The following is an 18,887-nucleotide window of genomic DNA, read 5'->3' on the forward strand; positions in this document are numbered from 1 at the left end:
CTTGAAGGAAGGTGATTATATCGTCAACGAACAGACCTATCTTGCTATTGTGATTCCTGTCAGCCTGTCCTCTTGTCTAATTATTTGAGCAAGTGGATCTATGAAAATTGCAAAGGGGGCAGGGCTAGCACAACAGCCTTGTCGCGTCCCTCTGTACAGTTTGAAAGTGTCCAACTTCTTTGAATTTTTTGTACCATTCATTTGGATAACTGTCACTCCCAGGGCTCTTATTAGTCGCCAGTCTACCTATGGCTTTACCCAATTCGTCTTCTGTGATGGGAAGGTCAAATATTTATTTTGCTCAGAGCCTATAGAAGGGAGGTCCAATGAAGTCAGGAATTGTTTTATTTTCTCTTTGTCAACCTTCTCAGGCTGTGAATATAAAGTCTCATAGTAGTTTTAAAGATTCTATGAATGTCTTCTGGATCATATTTTAATGAATTGGATAAGGGGTCCCTGATTTTAATAATTGAATTTGTTATTTGTTGCGTTTGAAGATGCCTCGCTAATATTCATTTTGCCCTCGGGCCTGACTCATAGAAGGTTTGCTTTGTGAACCTCAGTTATTTTCAATTTCATCGTTAATTAAAATTTCTATTTGTTTCCCCATATCTTTAATCTGATTCCATATTGTATCTTTATTGTCATTTTTAGGTCATTGTTTCTTTAGTTTTTGCAATTCCTTCTCTAATTGATCGTATTTTAATCTTTTCCTTAGATGAGCTGCTTGTTGTGTCTAGTTAGTGGTTCAAAATTGTATTCCTTCTTGTTTCTTTCTTCTAGAGTTACTTATTGCCCATGTTCTTCTTTGGTAAAATTAATGTCAAACTGCATGTAGTGGTCTGCATGTCTGCTCATGATGAATGCAACAATCAGAGTCTTTAGAATAAGAGATGTATGAGAACAAAATAAAATCTAGTGAAAACTGTAATAAGATCTAGATGTTTTCTTATTAAATATGACAATATGGCAGGGTGATTTCAGCTACAGTTGGACAGTACGGATTTTTTTCACCACTTAAAAAAAATTAACATTACACATTGTAAGTTTCCTCTTAAACTTTAAACAATGTTAACATTTTTTAAGCGTTATAGTTTTAGTTGTAGCCGTCACAGAATGATTTTTCACTGGCACATTTGGTGATTTAGGATTAAGTTGAGTTTGTGTGATTTCAATTGCAATGACATATTCAAATCATATTTTAGTCCATTTATTGCACTTTAAACATTAAATATATGTTTGAGATTATTTGATTAATTTACCAATTCTGGTACATTCAAAGTTGGAGTTACGTTTTTTTTTTTGTTTGTTTGTTTGTTTTGTTTTTTTATAAATAAAATCGTACTAAATTGTGTGCTTCCTCTGAAAGAGGGAGATCCTTAACAGCTTGTTCCAAAATATGAATCATCTCCCCAAGTCATGACGCGCACACAACACACATCACACAGTTTAACTGATGTCCCAGAGCAACGAAAAGCAGTTAAACATCTAACCAGAGGTGCAATACGCAGTAAGTGCATGTTGCATAAATAGTGTGGTATATATAAACTATGGGAGAATATTAGGGTAACCCATGACAAAAAAAAAATGAGAGGTAATTTTTTTCCATTACGCACTTCGAGAAAAAGTCGAGATGTATACTTCCGTATAAAACAGCTTAAACATAAACATGACAGTAATTCACAAATCAAGTGGTCAGTAACAAGTATACGCCCACGCAAGCATTGTAAGCTTGCTTCTTTGCCTTCTTTCGACGTTCAAGTGTGTGGAAATGATCGTGTGGAATGATGCTAGCGCTGTTGGAAACCTTAAACACCACTGAAGAGGATTCATCTTTGCTATAAAGGATCTCGGGCAGTGACGTGTCAGCAGGATGGGGCGGGCAGAGCGGACTGGCGCCGGGAGATTCGAGCCCTGACCGCGGTTCTGACTTAAACCCTGTGTGATTTGGAAATAACCTGTAAAGCCCCTACAGACGGACCCATTTGCTGTGTTTATTTGCACCGCTGTCATGTTGTCGCACTGTGTGATCTTTTTCAGCGGGATTGGAGGCTGTTAAACCTTAGCAGGTAGGTGTTTGCTCCTTAATGCGCTGCTGCTGCTAACTACGCGGAGCATAGCTCAGCCAAGTCAGCGTTAGCCGCTACAGCGAGCCAAACAGGCTGATTCTTCTCGTCTGCGTATGGTTTTCTCTACAACAGTATCGTATAACATCCGAAGTAGTTTTATGCCTATCGACCATCGCAATGTAAGTAGTAGTTCGAGACATTAATTTGGCGTCGGTAGTCTCATAGCCTCTCGAATGCTAACTAGTTTAGCTCAAGCGTCCGTCGTTACCAGGAGATGCAACTGAGAGCAAAAATCCATATGAATATATGAATATATTTCCCGTTTGTTCTGTAATGTCTCTTTCATGATAAGACCATAGAGCTGATTGAAATTTCATTTGCAACTGCTCTTGATTTTTTGTTTTTATGCTTGGAGGCCCCAAGACCCCGGACTGTGGTTGTTTGCTTACCCGAGAAAGGCATCACCTGGACTCGGGCAACGCAACTGAAGTTCCCGAATGTAACATCTGTAACTGGATGAGTTATGAAAGTAAATTTGATGGAGAGCACACCGTCCAGGCTCGTTTAACTCGCACATTTTCAGGCCGACTTGTCACCCTGGTAATTAACGTAATCCATGTGGCTGGGTAGCTCAGTTTTCTGGTGATGTAACTTTTATCTTTGTGCAGTTTCTTGGAGCCGAGTTTGGCTTAATGAGTGTCCACCAGCCTCAGCTCTCCTCTGGCTGTAGCAGTAAACCAGGGGTCGGCAACTTTAATTTTCTCACAAAAGAACAAAAACAACACTGGAACCGCAACCCCCATTTGACATTTTTTTTCTTTGCTTTATTTGTTTGTTTGTTTTGACAGTCGTCCATTTTTTTTTATTTTTTTTTATAATACAATACAAACAATACAGATATGAACAAAGTAGTAGGAGCAATGTGTATTTGTGTGTGTGTGAGACCTTTCATCGTGTTACATTTGGTAATTACATGTTTGCCAGCGAATTGTGAATATAATAATAAAATTACATCGTTACACAACAATTAAATAGTAATAGAGTATGATCATAATTAAGTAATAATTATTACATATTATATTATAATAAGGAAAGTAAAATTACGCTTCCATTAATAATTTTTAAAAAGAAAATAATAAATAAATAAAGAAATAACAAAAAACAAAACAGACATATACATAGCAATTAATAATTGTAGTGATAATAATTACTATAATGGAGAATAGTGGAGTGGGAGGAGAAAGGATAGGGAAGACAAATCTCTTATGAGACTAATTTATTAATTTATTGTATATTTATTCACATAAATAAGATGACATGCAGATAACACTGCATATAACATTTTGTATGCCGTATACTAACTATAGTGTGCCTTTATGAGATCAACGTAAAACGGAAAGAAAAAACAAAATCACATTTGTGCATGCAACAAAAACATTTCAGCTCCGATGGTGCAGGATGCAATGAAAAGTCAACAGCTTTCTGCCAGCGATTTCTCCTGTCATCACTCTGTGCCCCATCAGTAGCCACCAACAGTCGTGGGTGGTGTTTATTCCTTCTTAAAAACCCAAGACAGCCACACAGATATCCTCACTGCCCGTTTGGCCTTTTAGTGGTATCAACTCAGTCATTTCTTCCTGTGTAAGTGTCTTTAATTTGCTGCCTGTTCATGTCTTCTGCCATTTTTATGGTTTTGTCTTTGACCGTCTTCGTAGTGTGTGAATAGATGTTCTAAAATCTTAACGAATTATCATTTTATATGTTCTCCATCAGTGAACGGCTTCTTGCGCCTCATTATTTCCTGAGCGGCCACAAAACCAGCATATGTAATTGAATTTGCAAACTTGATCCACTTCTTGATTGAATGATTTTTGCTCACATCAACCTTCTGCATCAGTTCTGAAATGGCCTTTTTTTTCTCTCATCAATGTGGATATTTTTGAGCAAAGGCTGTGTGTTTATTCTGGAGATGTCTTACGCCATTTGACTTTTCGTTGTTTGCTAATTTCTCTTTATACATTAAGCATACTGATAAACCAGTCTCGTCAGCAGTGAAAGCAAATGAATCTTAAATGTTCTGTTTTCTTCAGACACTTCAGAAATGTCTTCGTCTTCGTGTATGTTTGGACAATGAAAGTTTGGAGCTTTTTCGAAAAAACTAAACTAAAATAAAAACACTTTTAAGTAAATACTCAGTATTTCTATCCCAAAGCCACAGGGAGCTACAGCAGAGGGATAAAACAGCCACATGTGGCTTCAGTGCGGCAGGTTACCAACCCCTGCAGTAGGCAGTGGAGAGATGTCCTCAGGATAACACAGGATTGGCATGATTATGCTGACCCGCAACTTATGCTTCAGCTTTAACGTGATGCAGACACATCTATACAGATCCTGCGCGCCCCTTTCTCTGTAGCTGACCTGCACCTCCTCAGAAATGTAACAACATTAGTTGTTTTAATATATATATATATATATATATATATATATATATATATATACAGAAGAAGGAGTCTAGCTTGTAGCTTTGGTGATGTGATTCTTTGTCAGAAGAGAGTCTGACAATTGAAGATGTGTTTGTTTTGTCCTTTATCAGCCGTGCGGATGGAGGCCATGGAGGTAGATATTCCCGTGGAGCTGGGAAGAGGCATTAGACAGCCGGAAGCTGCAGGTGCCGCTGCTGCAGGTCAGCCTGAGGATGCCAATGTACCACATGTTATCTCAGACTCCGGGAGCAGCACCGAAGTGGACGAAGATGAAGATGATGACGACAACGCAGGAGCGGCTCGGGCACCTCCCAGGCTTCCTGCTACCTGGGCGTTTAGTCAAAGAGTGGTGGGTCAGGTTGCAACTGCGCCCTCTGCTGCTCAGGGGGCTCCCATACGCAGGAGACTCAGGTACCCAGAATTACTCAGAGAAGGCTTGGGTTATGCATTATTTGGATGCATGGCTGCTGTCTAGAGAAGTGAAACACTATTTTAAATAGCAGTCTAACCTGGCCCTCTTATCTTAAGCATGATTTGATTGTAAGTTTTTCTATGCACCTCTGCAAAACACTGTCTTAAAACCGGTGTTTGTGCTGCAGACAAGGCCTCAGGGTGCACTACCCCAGCCAGACCGCAGCACCCTCCAGAGGATTCCCAGACTTCCTGCTCCGAGCACCCGCTGCCAGCGTGGCACAGCCAGAGTCCGGCAGCACCACAGAGGCCAGTGAGTCTGAGGATGAGGCAGAGGGTGGTGAAGACGGGACACCTGCAGCTGTGGAGCCCATTGACCCTGTCCTGCCTGCTGGTCCCAACCTCAGCACACCCAACCAACTCACCCAGTCTCAAGTAGCGAGCACAGCAAGTGAGTCTGAGCAAAATTCATTATGTCCTAATTCCTGGTTAGTTTCTGTAGGCCTCTGAACTTAAAACACACAATAATTGTCTTTGTATTTCATTTTCATTCTTTTTATTTATTTCTCTGTTCAGACTCCAGTTTAGCTTCCGATGGTGAGAGGACAGAAGCTCAAAACAAGAACTTCCAGGTAATCTTTTGATCAACCTATCGAAGTCAAGTATCAGTGAATTCTCAGTACTCTCATTTAATATCGTATTTTGATCATGGGCCGCTAAAAGTACATCTTCATCCAAGACAAAAAAATAACTCCAGCAAAACCTTTAAAATGAAAAGATAAATAGCTGAATACTTGTCAGCTGTGTAAAGGAATATGTCAACACTATACAACACTCTAAAATCAGACAGATGGATCCAGACTTCAAGCTGGATGAATGGATGAAAATGATTTCTCTGCATGTCTGCACCAGGGCACCATAGTTTAGATTTTTTCCCCATTGCCAAATGCTTTTAGAAGGAATAGTAATATAGTTCCTTTAGAATAATTGAACTGTCATCATCTCCACTAGGTGGCCCCAGCAGCCCCAGCTTCAGGCCAGTTGTCCCACAGTGAGGAGAACGAAGGCGACACCTGTACTATCTGCTTTGAGGCATGGACGACGGCGGGTGAACACAGACTGTCTGCTCTGCGCTGTGGACACCTCTTCGGCCACACCTGCATCCAGCGCTGGCTCAAAGCTCAGGGCCAAGCTGCAAAATGTCCACAGGTCAGCAAAGCCAATGCAACTCAGCAGAGATGATATGAATCCCATGTGGTAGATGATGATGTAAATATATGTGCCTTTCCTCGTGGTTTTAGTGCAACAAGAAAGCAAAGCGTTCGGACATTGTGCTTTTGTACGCTCCAAAGCTGAGAGCCCTGGACAACTCTGAGCAAGAGAACTTAAAGAAGTGAGTGACTTCCTCTCTGCTTCACTGCCAACACACCAAATATAAGCTAATGACCGTTTCATTTCAGTACCGTGGATCTAGTGTCAATGAGTGGACTCTGTAGCAAGAAGACTATTAAATTCTAGTCGGTCAAAATTTCTTAATGGACAGATTTTTTTTCTGTTACCCTCCTCCAACTATGAATATCTTGCATCAGTAGGTTTATTGAATAGTGAAAGGTTCTGACTCCACTGTTTTTTGAATACACACACACTGCTGTCAGGCTACAAGAAGTACATACATTTCTTTATATTTATCCTGTTGAGAATAACTGATTGCATTTCATCTAACTAAACAAGAGCATTTAACATGTGTTTGTGTGTAGGTCTCTGGAGCAGGAGCAGTCTCTGAGGAGGAAGGCTGAATTGGAGTCGGCTCAGTACAAACTTAAACTGCAAGTTGTCACCAACCAGTATGGACAAGCACAGCAAGAGCTGCAGGTATTGGTGGCAAACTGTGAAGTATACCCTCACTGTCAAACACTTGGACCCACCTTCATTCAATGGTCAGATAGTCTAAAATAACTACTGTACTAATCCATATTATGGCCACAACCACTCGCCTCAATCCATATAGACCAAGATAACACAATGAGTCCAGGGCAACATCTCAGACTTGGATCTGATGAGTTCATATTTGACATTTGTGTTGCCAGCTACATCTGTGGTGTAGTTTTTAAGGAATCTTCAGGGCATGGGCTATGGCTTGACATTGTCAGACTCTGGGTGCCATATAGGCAGATGGCTAACAACTTGTAAAGGCCACCCACTTGTCACTCAAAACTACCCCGCTCTTACTGCATTAATGTGAACAGGTAACCCACCCTCCCCCAGCAGCTGTAGCAGCTGAGCAATCATTTTTGTCAACTTTTAATTATTACATTGAAACTGCAACTAACAACATTTTTTGGCATAGTATTGGCAGCTATTTTATATGTCGACTTTAGACAAGACAGTAATCAATAACAAGATATAAATAAGCCTTATGTGCTGTCCTTGCTAACTTATGAGATCATATATCCTTAACATAAAAGAGGCTGCAGAGCTTGAAGTAGCTCAAAAATACAAAACCTTATTCTGTGGCTGCATTTATTTTCTATAACTTCAGATTGAAGTGAAAGTTTTCAGAATAAGTGCAATGGTTGAACACATATTCCTGAGATAACTCATCTGCCAGTGCATTTCACAGTGAGAGAAATAAAGGATTATCTTATATAATTAAAGTTAAATTAAAGTATTGTTATGGTAATTCATGTACAAACAGTAAGGTTAAACCATTACGGGTTTACGAACAAAAGGCTTACAGTTAGAATGGTATACTGTATTACTTTGTATTTGGGCCTATGAACAAGACGGATTCATTCCAGGAACCACATTTATTTACTTATTTGAATTTATTCCATTATACACTCTGCTGTACTCTGTGTGGGGAAAAGGTCAGCAGAGGGCAGCAGAGGGCAATAACTTGATGTAGTGCAAGACGACAGCTTTTTTAAGTACTTATATGGGACCTATCTGACTTGAGCTGATGTACCGTGATGGAGGCTGTATAAATAGTCAAAGCTGAATGAGGGAGTGGCAAAAAAAAAAAGCCAATGTTGAAAAAGACTCATATCAAAGCCCGACTCAAGTTCGCCCAAAAGCATGTGGGAGACTCCACGGTCAACTGGAAGAAGGTTCTTTGGTCTGATGAGACAAAAATTTAGCTTTTTGGCCATCAGACTAGAATGTATGTTTGGCGAAAACCAAACACTGCACACCACCATAAACACACCATCCCCACCGTAAAGCATGGTGGCGGCAGCATCATGCTGTGGGGATACTTCTCAGCAGCAGGCCCTGGAAGGCTTGTTAAGGTATAGGGGAAAGTGAATGCAGCATCATATTACCAAATCCTGGAGGACAATCTGAGTCTGTCTACAAGAGAGCTCCATCTTGGGAGAAGATATATTTTCCAACAAGGGGGTGAATATTTATGCAGTCACGTATTTTACGTTATTAGTTTTCATTAATTGACATTACTTTGTAAAAATCTGTTTTCAGTTTGACATTAAGGAGTTTTTTTTGTTTGTTTTTTTTGTCTAAAAAGCCAAATGATGTTGGTCATGATTTCATTTATAAAAGCAATGAAAGGAGAAAACATCAGAGGGGGGTGAATACTTTTTATAGGTCGTGTAGATCAGTTATCCAACCAATGACAGAGACTCACATGGTGAAGGACATTGATCCCTACAAAGAGATCAATGTTTAATGTCCTATAATAACATCTCATCATATCAAATAACAGTCTAGTCCTGTATCGTTGACAGAATATTTTTCATCTTCGGTAACACTTCGGTGAACACTGTGTCCAAATTGTTTGACTGGATTTGTTTCAATCACAAACTATTTGCATATTTAGCAACTCTGTTAATTCATTGAGTTATTTACTTGGTTTACTGAAACAGAATTCTAAATTGGAATATTTCTAAATGTAAAAGTAATCTTAGAGCTTATTGTGGTGATTAACATGTATTAAAGGAGTGTAGAATTATTATCGACTCGTCACATCTTAATTCAAACCTTAATTCTAAAACCTCAGAATATTTTTGAAGATGAAATGAATTTGCAAGATACTGAACAACCATTCTGTCAAGTAGCTTTTCCATTCATTGTTCCGTCTGAGGGCAATCTTATCAAATGATATAAGCTGGTATGTTTTACACCTTGTGTAGCTGAGGATGTGCAGTGGACCGGATGTTTGTTTAACGTGCAGAGATTATCGGGCTCCTATCTGAAATCTCTCCTCCTCCTTCCCTGTGCAGGAGCTGAGGGCCCTGATGGCCCAGGCAGGTAGGAGCTCAGTTCCCTCTACATCATCCTCGTCCTCGTCTTCTGCCCTTCACGTCAGTCTGTCTCAGAGGGCCGACGGCTCCAGGACGGCTCAGTACAGCTTCTCTAAGGCGGTGCTGGTGTCTCAGGGCGGAGGCTGCAGGGTTTTATCCTACTGCGAACCTCTGAGCTGCCTGCTAGCCTCCCAGCCTTCCCCTCACTCCACACTGGTGCCTGGTGAGATGCTCTTCCCCTCCCTTCCATGTCCTCCTTTTGACCCAAGTGCACGTATTTGTACTCCTCTTTGAGCCAGAACACATATTAACAACTTCAGAGAGGGTTCATTTTCAGTACATGCTCTCAATGTGTTCCATTAGTTTGATGTCATGTCAGCGTTTTTGGTTTTCTTTTGTAACGGCTAGTCTCTGAAGCACTTGGAAAAGCTGAAACTAAAAGTTGTATTTCCTTCTTTCACTTCCTCTCCTCCGTTCAGGTTGTGGGGTGAAGAAGGTGAGTGTAGTGAACATGAAGGCCAGTCAGTACGTTCCCATCCACAGTAAACAGATCAGAGGCCTGTCCTTCAACAGACAGAACGACAGCCTGCTGCTGTCTGCCGCCCTGGACAGCACCATAAAACTGACCAGGTATGCACACATGGTGACATCTCCAGCTTCACACAGGCTGTTCTTGTGTCTCTTTGATCACAGTAGGTGTGTATGTGTGTTTCAGTCTTCTGACCAACACAGTAGTTCAGACGTATAACGCTGGTAAACCCGTGTGGAGCTGCTGCTGGTGTTTGGATAACAGTAACTACATCTACGCCGGTCTGAGCAACGGCTCGGTGCTCATCTATGACACCAGAGACACCAGCACACACGTGCAGGAGCTGCAGCCACTCCGCTCCAGGTACACACCAAACAAGAAGTCTGCATTGTGCTTTCATCCTCATTTAACCCTCCTGTTATCTTTTTCTTTCAATCAATGTTCATCATTCAAAAATAACAGTAGATCAACTCACTGGTAGCAAGGGGTTACCTATGTAGTCAACAAATAAACAAAGTGCCTGACACTGGTTGGTCAACACGTTTATGTAAATCATTTTCTTGAGGGTAAAATGTGTTGTTAATATTTGAGGATAATAGGAGGGTTAAGAATTGATCTATTTTTGAAATGTGGATGTGGTCCTTCAGAGAGCAGTATGGTGAACATTGATCCACCAGAACACTAATGATGAACTGTGTTTCTCCAATGCTCCTAACTTACTGTAACGTGATGGCACCAGGTGTCCGGTGGCGTCTCTGTGCTATGTTCCACGGGCAGCGTCCAGCTCATTCCCGTGTGGCGGGCTGATTGCCGGCTCTCTGGAAGGTGGGTGTTTCTGGGAGCAAGTGAACGAGACCACCTACAGACCTCACCTCCTGCCCCTGGAGACCGCCGGCTGCACCGACATCCAGGTGGAGACGGAGAGCAGACACTGTCTGGTCACATACAGGCCTGGTAAGACCCCAACTCTGCAATGAATAGACTCACCTGCCCAGAGATAAATCATGACGCTAAGTTTACATCTGTAACATTTTGATTACGGAAAGAGAAAAACAGCTTTACCTGAGGGTACAAGGGTCAGAATTCCCCACAGTTTGTCAACACGACAACCAGTGGGATGGAAGCGGTCAAGTGTCTATGCTGAGTATAATGTTGAGAAAAAGAAAACTTAAAACAAAAAAGGACTTCCTGAAAGCTTTGGTTAGCATGTGTTGTCTACACAAGTGGAGAGATGCTCATCTGTGGCCCCATCAGGCAGCCACATCACTGTCTGGAAGTACAATAGCAGACCAGGTAACACTAGCAATCAGAGAAGCAACAGTCCCTCGCTGATTCCTTCCATCATACATAACATAGACGTCCATGGACAGAAACACAACAAGGGCGATGGGGGTGTTCATTGAAAATGATCTGTAGCAGTTTTGGTACCTGGAGACATGGGCTTTTGCCACTTTATGAAATTGACCACCATGAAAAGTCCCAGCTAGAACATCTTTTCTGAAGATGCCCAGCTTAAGTATTGAAACTGGCATATTGCTACTTTACTGGGAACAGTTTTCTCACTGTGCAGTAATCCAAACATGGCCTAAAAAACAAAACGAGGTACATGTTGAACCATGGGCCAACTTTTTTTTTCTATCCCTAAAATGTACATATTACAGTATTTCATAGATAGAATAAACCTATGTGCAGTACAGAAATAAATGCAGCCTTGGAACAAAGGCTTTTTTTCTACGTTGGTTAATGATCAATTATTAATACTTGACAAAACTGTGCCTATTATAAGCTTCTTTTCAAAACGCTGCCCTTAAGCATGGATGCTTTAATTGTCAAAGCCCTGTGTCTCACAATGCAGCTACAGAATGACTCCAGCAGCTGTCTGATTACTAGTACCCATTTGTACAGCATCACTCCCACCGCTGTCACTAAAAGTTTATATAATAAAAAAAGAACCAGATCAGCAGTTTGGTAGACGCACACTATTTATAAACCTCTATTTGTTAAACAGGTAATACAGTTGGATTTTACAAACTAAAGCGATGGCCTGATCACTTATGAAGAATGAACTAGTTGTACTTTGCTGCAGCAGGAAAAAATCCTGATTCATAAACAGCTTCCTGAAAGTGGAGCAGATGTTGCTAACGTCTCAAATGTGCCACTGAATAACATGAAGTTTTGTGCACACATCATTCTAACACTTGGCCTTTTGCGCCTTTATTGGATGCTTGTCAGACAGACCGGAAGTAACGGGGGAAGTGGCATGCCGCCAAGTGTGCAGGCCCTTCTTCCTTCCTACACAGTTTTAACAACCTGTTGTCAATGTCAAGTTGTGCTGTTGTGTACAGATGAATAATTCCTTTCCTTCCTTTAGCTATTAAATGGAAAGTGTTATGTATTATTACTAGGTTACCAATTGATTCATTATTTTATCTGGAATTATTTGTTACCTGCTCCTGGAAAGTAGTGACTGAAATGTGAAAGAAAAGACCTCATCACTCCCCTAGCATTTTTAAAACCCATCACAAGAATTGTACTATTGATCCATTTTGGGTGTGCACCTTGAAATTATTTTTATTTTATGTCCACATCAACCAATGATGATCCAGCCTGAGGTGCTGTTTCATTTAAACCCTGAATCAGGACTCCCTCCGTCAGTGCTGTTTGAAAGCAGAACGGTATTTAACTGTAGATGTTCATGTTGTCTCTGGCACAGGACGCTCCAACCCATTCCTGCGCTGTGTCCTGATGGCTCTGAACCGAACCCCCCAGCAGGACTCCAGTCAGATACCCAGCTGCTCCTGCTCACCGGTGCAGACGTTCAGCGCCGGCTCATCCTGCAAACTGCTCACCAAGAATGCTGTCTTCAGGAGCCCAGAGGGAGGCGGGACGCTGGTCTGTGCTGGCGATGAGGCGTCCAACTCCACCATGGTCAGTTCTTTGTGTGTGCGTGGATAGGATACAGCAATTGGCCACAACATTATGACCACAGGCAGGAGAAGTAAATAATATTGATCGTCTTCTGACAGTTGTTCTGCTCGGAACATTTTGGACCTTACAGTCAGTCATGTAGATGTTACTTAGACATGTCAGCCTCACACACACACAGAAATGGTTTAGGAACAACTCAAAAAACATGAGCACCACAGGACACCCTGAGAAGGCCCTGTCTGTTCTCTGATGAGGTACAAGAGAGACCTACATAATATTAATTCAGTTCAGTTCAATTTTATTTATATAGCGTTAATAACAATACAAATTGTGTCATGACGCTTTAAAAAAAACCAACCTGAAACCTCCAGAGTAAGCCTGAGGGCGACGGTGGCAAGGAACAACTCCCTTATTAGGAAGGTTGTTATAATGTTATGCCTGATCTGTGTGTGGTTACTAGTTTGTTCTTTTAATGCACTAAAATACATTTGATATTTATCTTTTTCATTCTGACATTAATATATAATTGAGAGAGCCCACAGTTGCCTAGAAATATTAATCTTTCTCATGTATCCGTCTCCTTGTCTGTCTTCCTCCTCCTCCTCCTCCTCCTCCTCCTCCTGCTCCTCAGGTGTGGGATGCAAGCAGTGGCTCTCTTCTGCAGAAGCTTCCGGCCGACCTCCCGGTGCTGGACATCAGTCCCTTCTCGGTGAATGGCGAGCACTTCCTGGCCTCTCTCACCGAGAAGATGCTGAAGCTGTACAAGTGGGAGTGAGTGAGGACGACTAGATGAATGTGGACCTCTGGTGTCCTCCAGAGACCAGGGAACAAAAAAGCACACCGCAGTGCCAGAGGAGAGAACGCAGTGTGTGCGTGCGTGTGTGTGTGTGTGAAAACTAAATGCTGCTAAACTTTTATCTGTATGTTTACACAGACAAATGTCTGGAGGAAACCTTTCAGATTCATCCCTTTGTAGTTTCTTTTTCTCAGCTCTTTCAACCAAACATCCATGTTACTGTGTAACAGCATGAAGCCTGAGTCAGCTGTGGGGCACTTGGATGTACTTCCATTCAGGATTGTGTATACATGCGGGAAAAGGTCAGATTAATAATGCATAACACTTGTCACTTGGTTAGTCCCTGCAGAGGCTCAGTCATCTCAGCTGGGCAAGTGGTTGAAGTATTGTCAACAGAAGGTGTTTTTTCTCTTCTTTTGAGTCTAATGAAAGCGTCTGCTGTGTCAGCCCTGCACATAAATGACTGACACCAACATTTCTGTAGCTCTTTGCTACAAATCCCATATTTAGACTTTTTTTCTTACCATTTTCAGCCTGTTCAGGTTTAGACGTGTGCGGCCCATGCAGCCATTTGTCCTCATTCATTTCTGTACTGAATGGAAATGAATTGGTAGACTTATCACAGTTGGCATCCAGTCTGGGCTTTCGCCATCATTCCATCTGCCAGTTGCCTTCTCAATGAATCCTTCTGTTATTAGGACTGTAAATGACAATCTGTCTGGTTGTTTTCAGTTCTGTTGTTCACTGTGATAGATTACATGAGAGTGCGTTGTACAGAAATGACTGAAAATGTTTTGGCTCCCTGGGATGGGAGTTTCAAGACCAGTACAAAAAAGGGCCAGACATGTGTATAAGTCAACAACAGTAAATTATTAAAGGAACCATTACCACTGGTTTACTCGCAGCCGGTGTATGTCATACACTGCTGCTGCCAAATCATATCACACTTTAGATTCCTTCCCTCCGGGCAAGGAATCAGTAAAAATCGTCTTTATCTTTGCAACATGGCTCCTATGGATCAACCTTTCTTTGTGCAAGAATAATCTATCACTGTTTTTACTCAGGTCATGCTTCATATTATGATCACTATCATGATAGTGCAGTGCATTTGTGCAGCTATGTAACCAAAGTCTGGGATGTCCGATGGTACGTGAGTCCACCTAAAAGTGCAAGTTTGGAAATGACCACAAAATACGACCCAGCTTTTACCTTTGAATAAAGGCGGCCTAATATTCAGTGTCATCTAAAGCTGGTAGGACGGATTGGAAAACGCTTGGTTGTACTGTAAACTATTCATGATTCGTACAGCTCTGAACACAGAGCTAGCACAAAGTGGCTTCAGGCATCAGCTCTGTGTTTACAAATCATGAATAAAATAAGTCCAACACTCGACTGAAGAGAAAAAGGGATTCGCCACATGAAGCTCAGCTGAGATCACAAAGTTTTGCTGTTTTGACCAGAAACAGTGCAACTGGCTGCCACTTTTTAGCCCGCAGACAAAAACATGAAATGCTCGTTCCTTCAGCTTATTAAATTACATTCATTCAGCTCGGTATGCTTGGATTTCCAAGTTAAACCAAGGAGTAGCTGTGTGCTGAACGAGAGCAGACACCCCTCTTCATTCAATCTGTCCTACCACTTCCCTTTTATGCATTTCTGTATTCACGTCCCTCAAACTCTTACAATCCCCTCATTCCAGGTTTTATTTCAGTTTGATCCCACTAAACATCAAGTGCCAAAGTAATCTGATGGTATCGGTTTTACTGTCCTGTGTTTCTTTGTAAAGGAAGTTGTATATATGTATATTTGCTACCACTCTTTTATGTATGACTTCAGAATGAATAAAAATTGTGTTATTTTTATCTTAAATTGCCAGTATGGACTGTTTTTTCAATTTGCTTTCAATTTGAAATCTGCTCATGTGATCTCTTGACGATAAGGATGAATAAAACCCCTACAAACAGTCTCGTACAGATATTATAATACCTCAAAACTTGTGCAATAATGGCAAGGTGAACACATTTTTAGACATTTTGCAAAGGAATGAGACTTGTGGAAAATAAAACTCAAACTGTTGCCAGTTAAATCAGAAAGAAAAGGAAAGAAAATAGACAGATAGGGTTCCACAACTTCTCATCCCTTCATCCTCCCTCTTGCACCCGCCACCACCTTATCCCTTCATCTTCCTACACCTACCCTACTTCATCCTCTTTTCTCTCCTTTGCTTTTCCCCCTCTTCTTTTTAGGCCCTGTCTGGAGTCCATCATTTTCTTGGCCAGCCACTCCCTGACATGGAACCCCCCACTCCGAGTCTCCTTCACTCTGGCCACTCGTGCCAAGGAGGCTGGACGAGCCTGACAAGACAAACCTCCACACTCATCATCTCCCTCCCTCCCTCCCATCCTTCATCCCACTTCTGCATGTCTTTCCATTGAACTCAATATCTTAAAATAATGACTCATGTTCCCTCTATGCTTAGCTGACCGGTTCTTGGCCTAATATGGGTCACTACAGTAGTTGATTGGGCTTAACTGTTAAAACGTCCAGCTTAACATAAAATAATATTGTTCACCTATCACACACTGCATAGTAAAAGAAAAAAAAGTGCTGCATGAAATGTTTCCAAAGTTTTGATAGCGCAGCATAATGTATAGATTGCACAGATTTTTCATTTTAATGGATATGTTTATTGGTGAAAACCATCTTAAGAGTTAAATGTCATAATCATATACACGTGGACAAAATTGTTGGTGCCCTTATGTTAAGGAAGGAAAAACCCAAGATAGTGAAATAACTTGAAACAGAGAAAAGTAATGAATAAATAATAATAAATAAATAATAACTGAAGATGAACTAATGAAACTCAGACATTGGTTTTGAATTGTGGTTCAACAGAATCATTTTAAAATCAAACTAATGAAACTGGCCTGGGCAGAATTGACGGTACTCCTAACTTAATATTTTATTTCACAAACTTTTGAGGCAATCATCAAAATTTCTGTAGCTCTCAATGAGACTTCTGGACCTACTGACAGGTATTTTGGTCCACTCCTCATGAGCAAACTGCTCTACCTGACTCGGGTTTAAAGACTGCATGTTTCAGCTCTATCCACAGTTGTTCAATAGGATTTAAATCGGGGCTCTTGGAAGGCCACTTCAGAATAGTCTCGTGTTTTGTTCTCAGACATTCTTCAGGTTTTTTAGCTGTTTGTTTTGGGTCATTATCCGGTTGGATGACTTATGACGTATGACTGAGTTCAGGTTTTCTGACACTGGGCAGCACATTTTACTCCTGGGAGATTGCACTGAACCCCTCATTGATTCAATGTCAGATGCAGCACAGCACAGTGTTCTTTTCTTTGTGTGCTACATTTTTGCGTCTTAGGACACAGAGCTGATGTGACTTGCCAAAAAGCTCTAATTTTGTCTTATCTGCCCAAAGGACATGCTCCCAGAAGCTTTGTGGCTTGTCAATATGCATATAGGCAAAATTCCACCCCAACAGTGGAGTCTTCCTTAGGTGTCTTCCATTGGCTCAAACGGCGACACGTGGCGCGATCTAACTCTCATGTACCTTGACCTAGGACACACCTTAGTTTATCATGTCCATATGGTCAAGTTATTTTCAATCTTTTCTAGGGGTACCATGATTCTTGTCCGGGCTAATTTCATTGGTGCATTTTTTTTCTTTAATGGGTTAGAAAATGAATGTAGATCTAGGTGAGTCTTTTATTGGTAAGATGTGCAGATTCAAACTAACATATAGTTTGTTTCCTTGTGTCAAAGATAATAACCACAACTGCTCCGACCTAGCACAGCTAAGTATGAATTGTCCTGCTCCTCATAGAAATACAGACTTTCCTCCTGTTTTAGTAATGTTTGCTAAGCCCTACAATGACCAGCTGCCATAGGAAATAACTGCATCTTAACAGAAATTCCATAATAAACAGCTAAAAAAAAACAAGAGATGACAAAATAACCTTTTTTTCAACCCAAACTGGATATGCAATCAATTAACCATCAAAGAGTGTGCAGACATATATGTGATAGATCAATCCGATTGTTTCAGTTCTACTGCAATGTATGTACAATTGAACAGTGACTGTATGTTTGTGAATCAGACCTTCAGTGAACTGCCTTTCTGTATTCAGTAATGGAAAAATACACACTGTCAGCCTTGGTCTTTGGTATAAATTGCTTTGATTTAACGAGTAATTCAGACAATATTTAGCTCTGGTGTCTTTTAACAAGTGACAACATTTTGCAGAATAGGATATTTGTGTTTCTCAAAGAAGTGTTTGCATGTGTAGGAAAAAGAAAATCATCTGTCATGTCAATTGAAACGGTTTTAAACGGCACCCCAACCCTGCCTATGTGTTTTTACTCATCTTAAAATAGTGACTAAAGCTGCAATCCAAAGTCATTGGTTGACTGTCATTTGGTGGATCATTTTATTTACATTACAGCGGATCCCTGGGTACCAGTTACATTCGTTTGCACATGGCAAATATTGTTTAAAACCTTTTGTCTCCCACTAAAATTATAAGTAAGGTAGGAAAAGACTTCCCGTTGTGGCTGACTGGATGACTCAGAGCACGAACTCGCAGGTACTTATTTATTTATGAGCTAGCCACTGCCACCCTAGAGGGGGAGAGGAATCCGTCTGCAACTTTACTCGTAGTTCCCATATATCCGACAGCTCCTGAACGCAACAGCAGACTGACTGGCTCTGTGAAGATGGCGGACTGTATACGTGTTCCTCTGCTCCTGCTTTTGATGTGCATCTTGTCGTTTGTGCATCCAGTTGCAGCAGACAACAATGCCATCAAATCGGTCCCCAGTGGTGTAAACTTACAGAATCTAGGCGGGGGTCCGGTCCCCGTGAATCCCGGAGCAGTTGAGAGGAACCAAGGCGCCGGGGCCTCGGTGTCTCGGAGGCGCTCTACCGGCTGGAAGTTGGCTGAGGAGGCGGTGTGCAGGGAGGACCTGACCCGGCTTTGCCCCAAACATTCATGGAGCAACAACCTGGCGGTCCTGGAATGTCTTCAAGACAAGAAAGAGGTAAATTTGCGGGAGGGAGTCCTGTGATTGCAGGGAGAGATGCAGGGTGTGCCTGCTGAACGTACCAGTTAGCGTTAGCTTCCTTAGTTAGCCAGCTGCTAGCCAACGTATTGAGAGAACGTCACGTCGTATGTCGGCCAGAAATGCAGTAATTTATAACTTGTGAAATAATCTTTAGCATGACACCCTCTGCATAAATGAACTGAAAATGTGTTCGAAGTCGTCAGGAGGCACTCTTCAGTTCGGCAGGACGCAATGCCACGAACGACACTTACCTTCTTTACGACTTGCAAGTTTTTGAAACGTGTCCCCCTAATAAATGTTGTCTTTAACGTCGCACATTCAAGAAGAACT

General features: G+C 41.4%; 2 protein-coding genes across 4 annotated transcripts in view; both read left to right on the plus strand.

The window, feature by feature from the left end:
* The first annotated feature begins 1,874 nt into the window (after positions 1–1,874).
* Positions 1,875–15,341, plus strand: rfwd3 (ring finger and WD repeat domain 3). Its single transcript, XM_047597186.1, has 13 exons — positions 1,875–2,069; positions 4,663–4,963; positions 5,152–5,414; positions 5,540–5,595; positions 5,975–6,172; positions 6,265–6,356; positions 6,721–6,835; positions 9,199–9,442; positions 9,699–9,849; positions 9,935–10,111; positions 10,488–10,702; positions 12,462–12,676; positions 13,308–15,341. The coding sequence occupies exons 2-13, from the start codon at positions 4,671–4,673 to the stop codon at positions 13,449–13,451; spliced, it is 2,163 nt and encodes a 720-aa protein (XP_047453142.1). The 5' UTR covers positions 1,875–2,069; positions 4,663–4,670; the 3' UTR covers positions 13,452–15,341.
* A 2,802-nt stretch (positions 15,342–18,143) lies between these two features.
* The window catches only part of glg1a (golgi glycoprotein 1a), a 32,356-nt gene continuing 31,612 nt past the window's right edge, over positions 18,144–18,887 (plus strand). For 2 of the 3 annotated variants that reach the window (XM_047595664.1, XM_047595663.1), the window contains exon 1: positions 18,144–18,533. In XM_047595664.1, the coding sequence (XP_047451620.1) occupies positions 18,210–18,533 (324 nt within the window). In that variant the 5' untranslated portion in view covers positions 18,144–18,209. The remainder of the gene's footprint in view (positions 18,534–18,887) is intronic. The other variant, XM_047595665.1, reaches the window with a different exon arrangement.

Source organism: Mugil cephalus, chromosome 10 (assembly GCF_022458985.1).
Source record: "Mugil cephalus isolate CIBA_MC_2020 chromosome 10, CIBA_Mcephalus_1.1, whole genome shotgun sequence".
Lineage (NCBI taxonomy): Eukaryota > Metazoa > Chordata > Actinopteri > Mugiliformes > Mugilidae > Mugil > Mugil cephalus.

Bases quoted from the DNA above. Each gene is read 5' to 3' on its own strand.
- rfwd3 (XM_047597186.1), top strand. From the start codon at position 4,671: ATGGAGGCCATGGAGGTAGATATTCCCGTGGAGCTGGGAAGAGGCATT. The intron at 9,850-9,934 runs GTATGCACACAT...TGTGTGTTTCAG, and splicing joins AGCACCATAAAACTGACCAG to TCTTCTGACCAACACAGTAG. The intron at 10,703-12,461 runs GTAAGACCCCAA...TCTCTGGCACAG, and splicing joins TCTGGTCACATACAGGCCTG to GACGCTCCAACCCATTCCTG.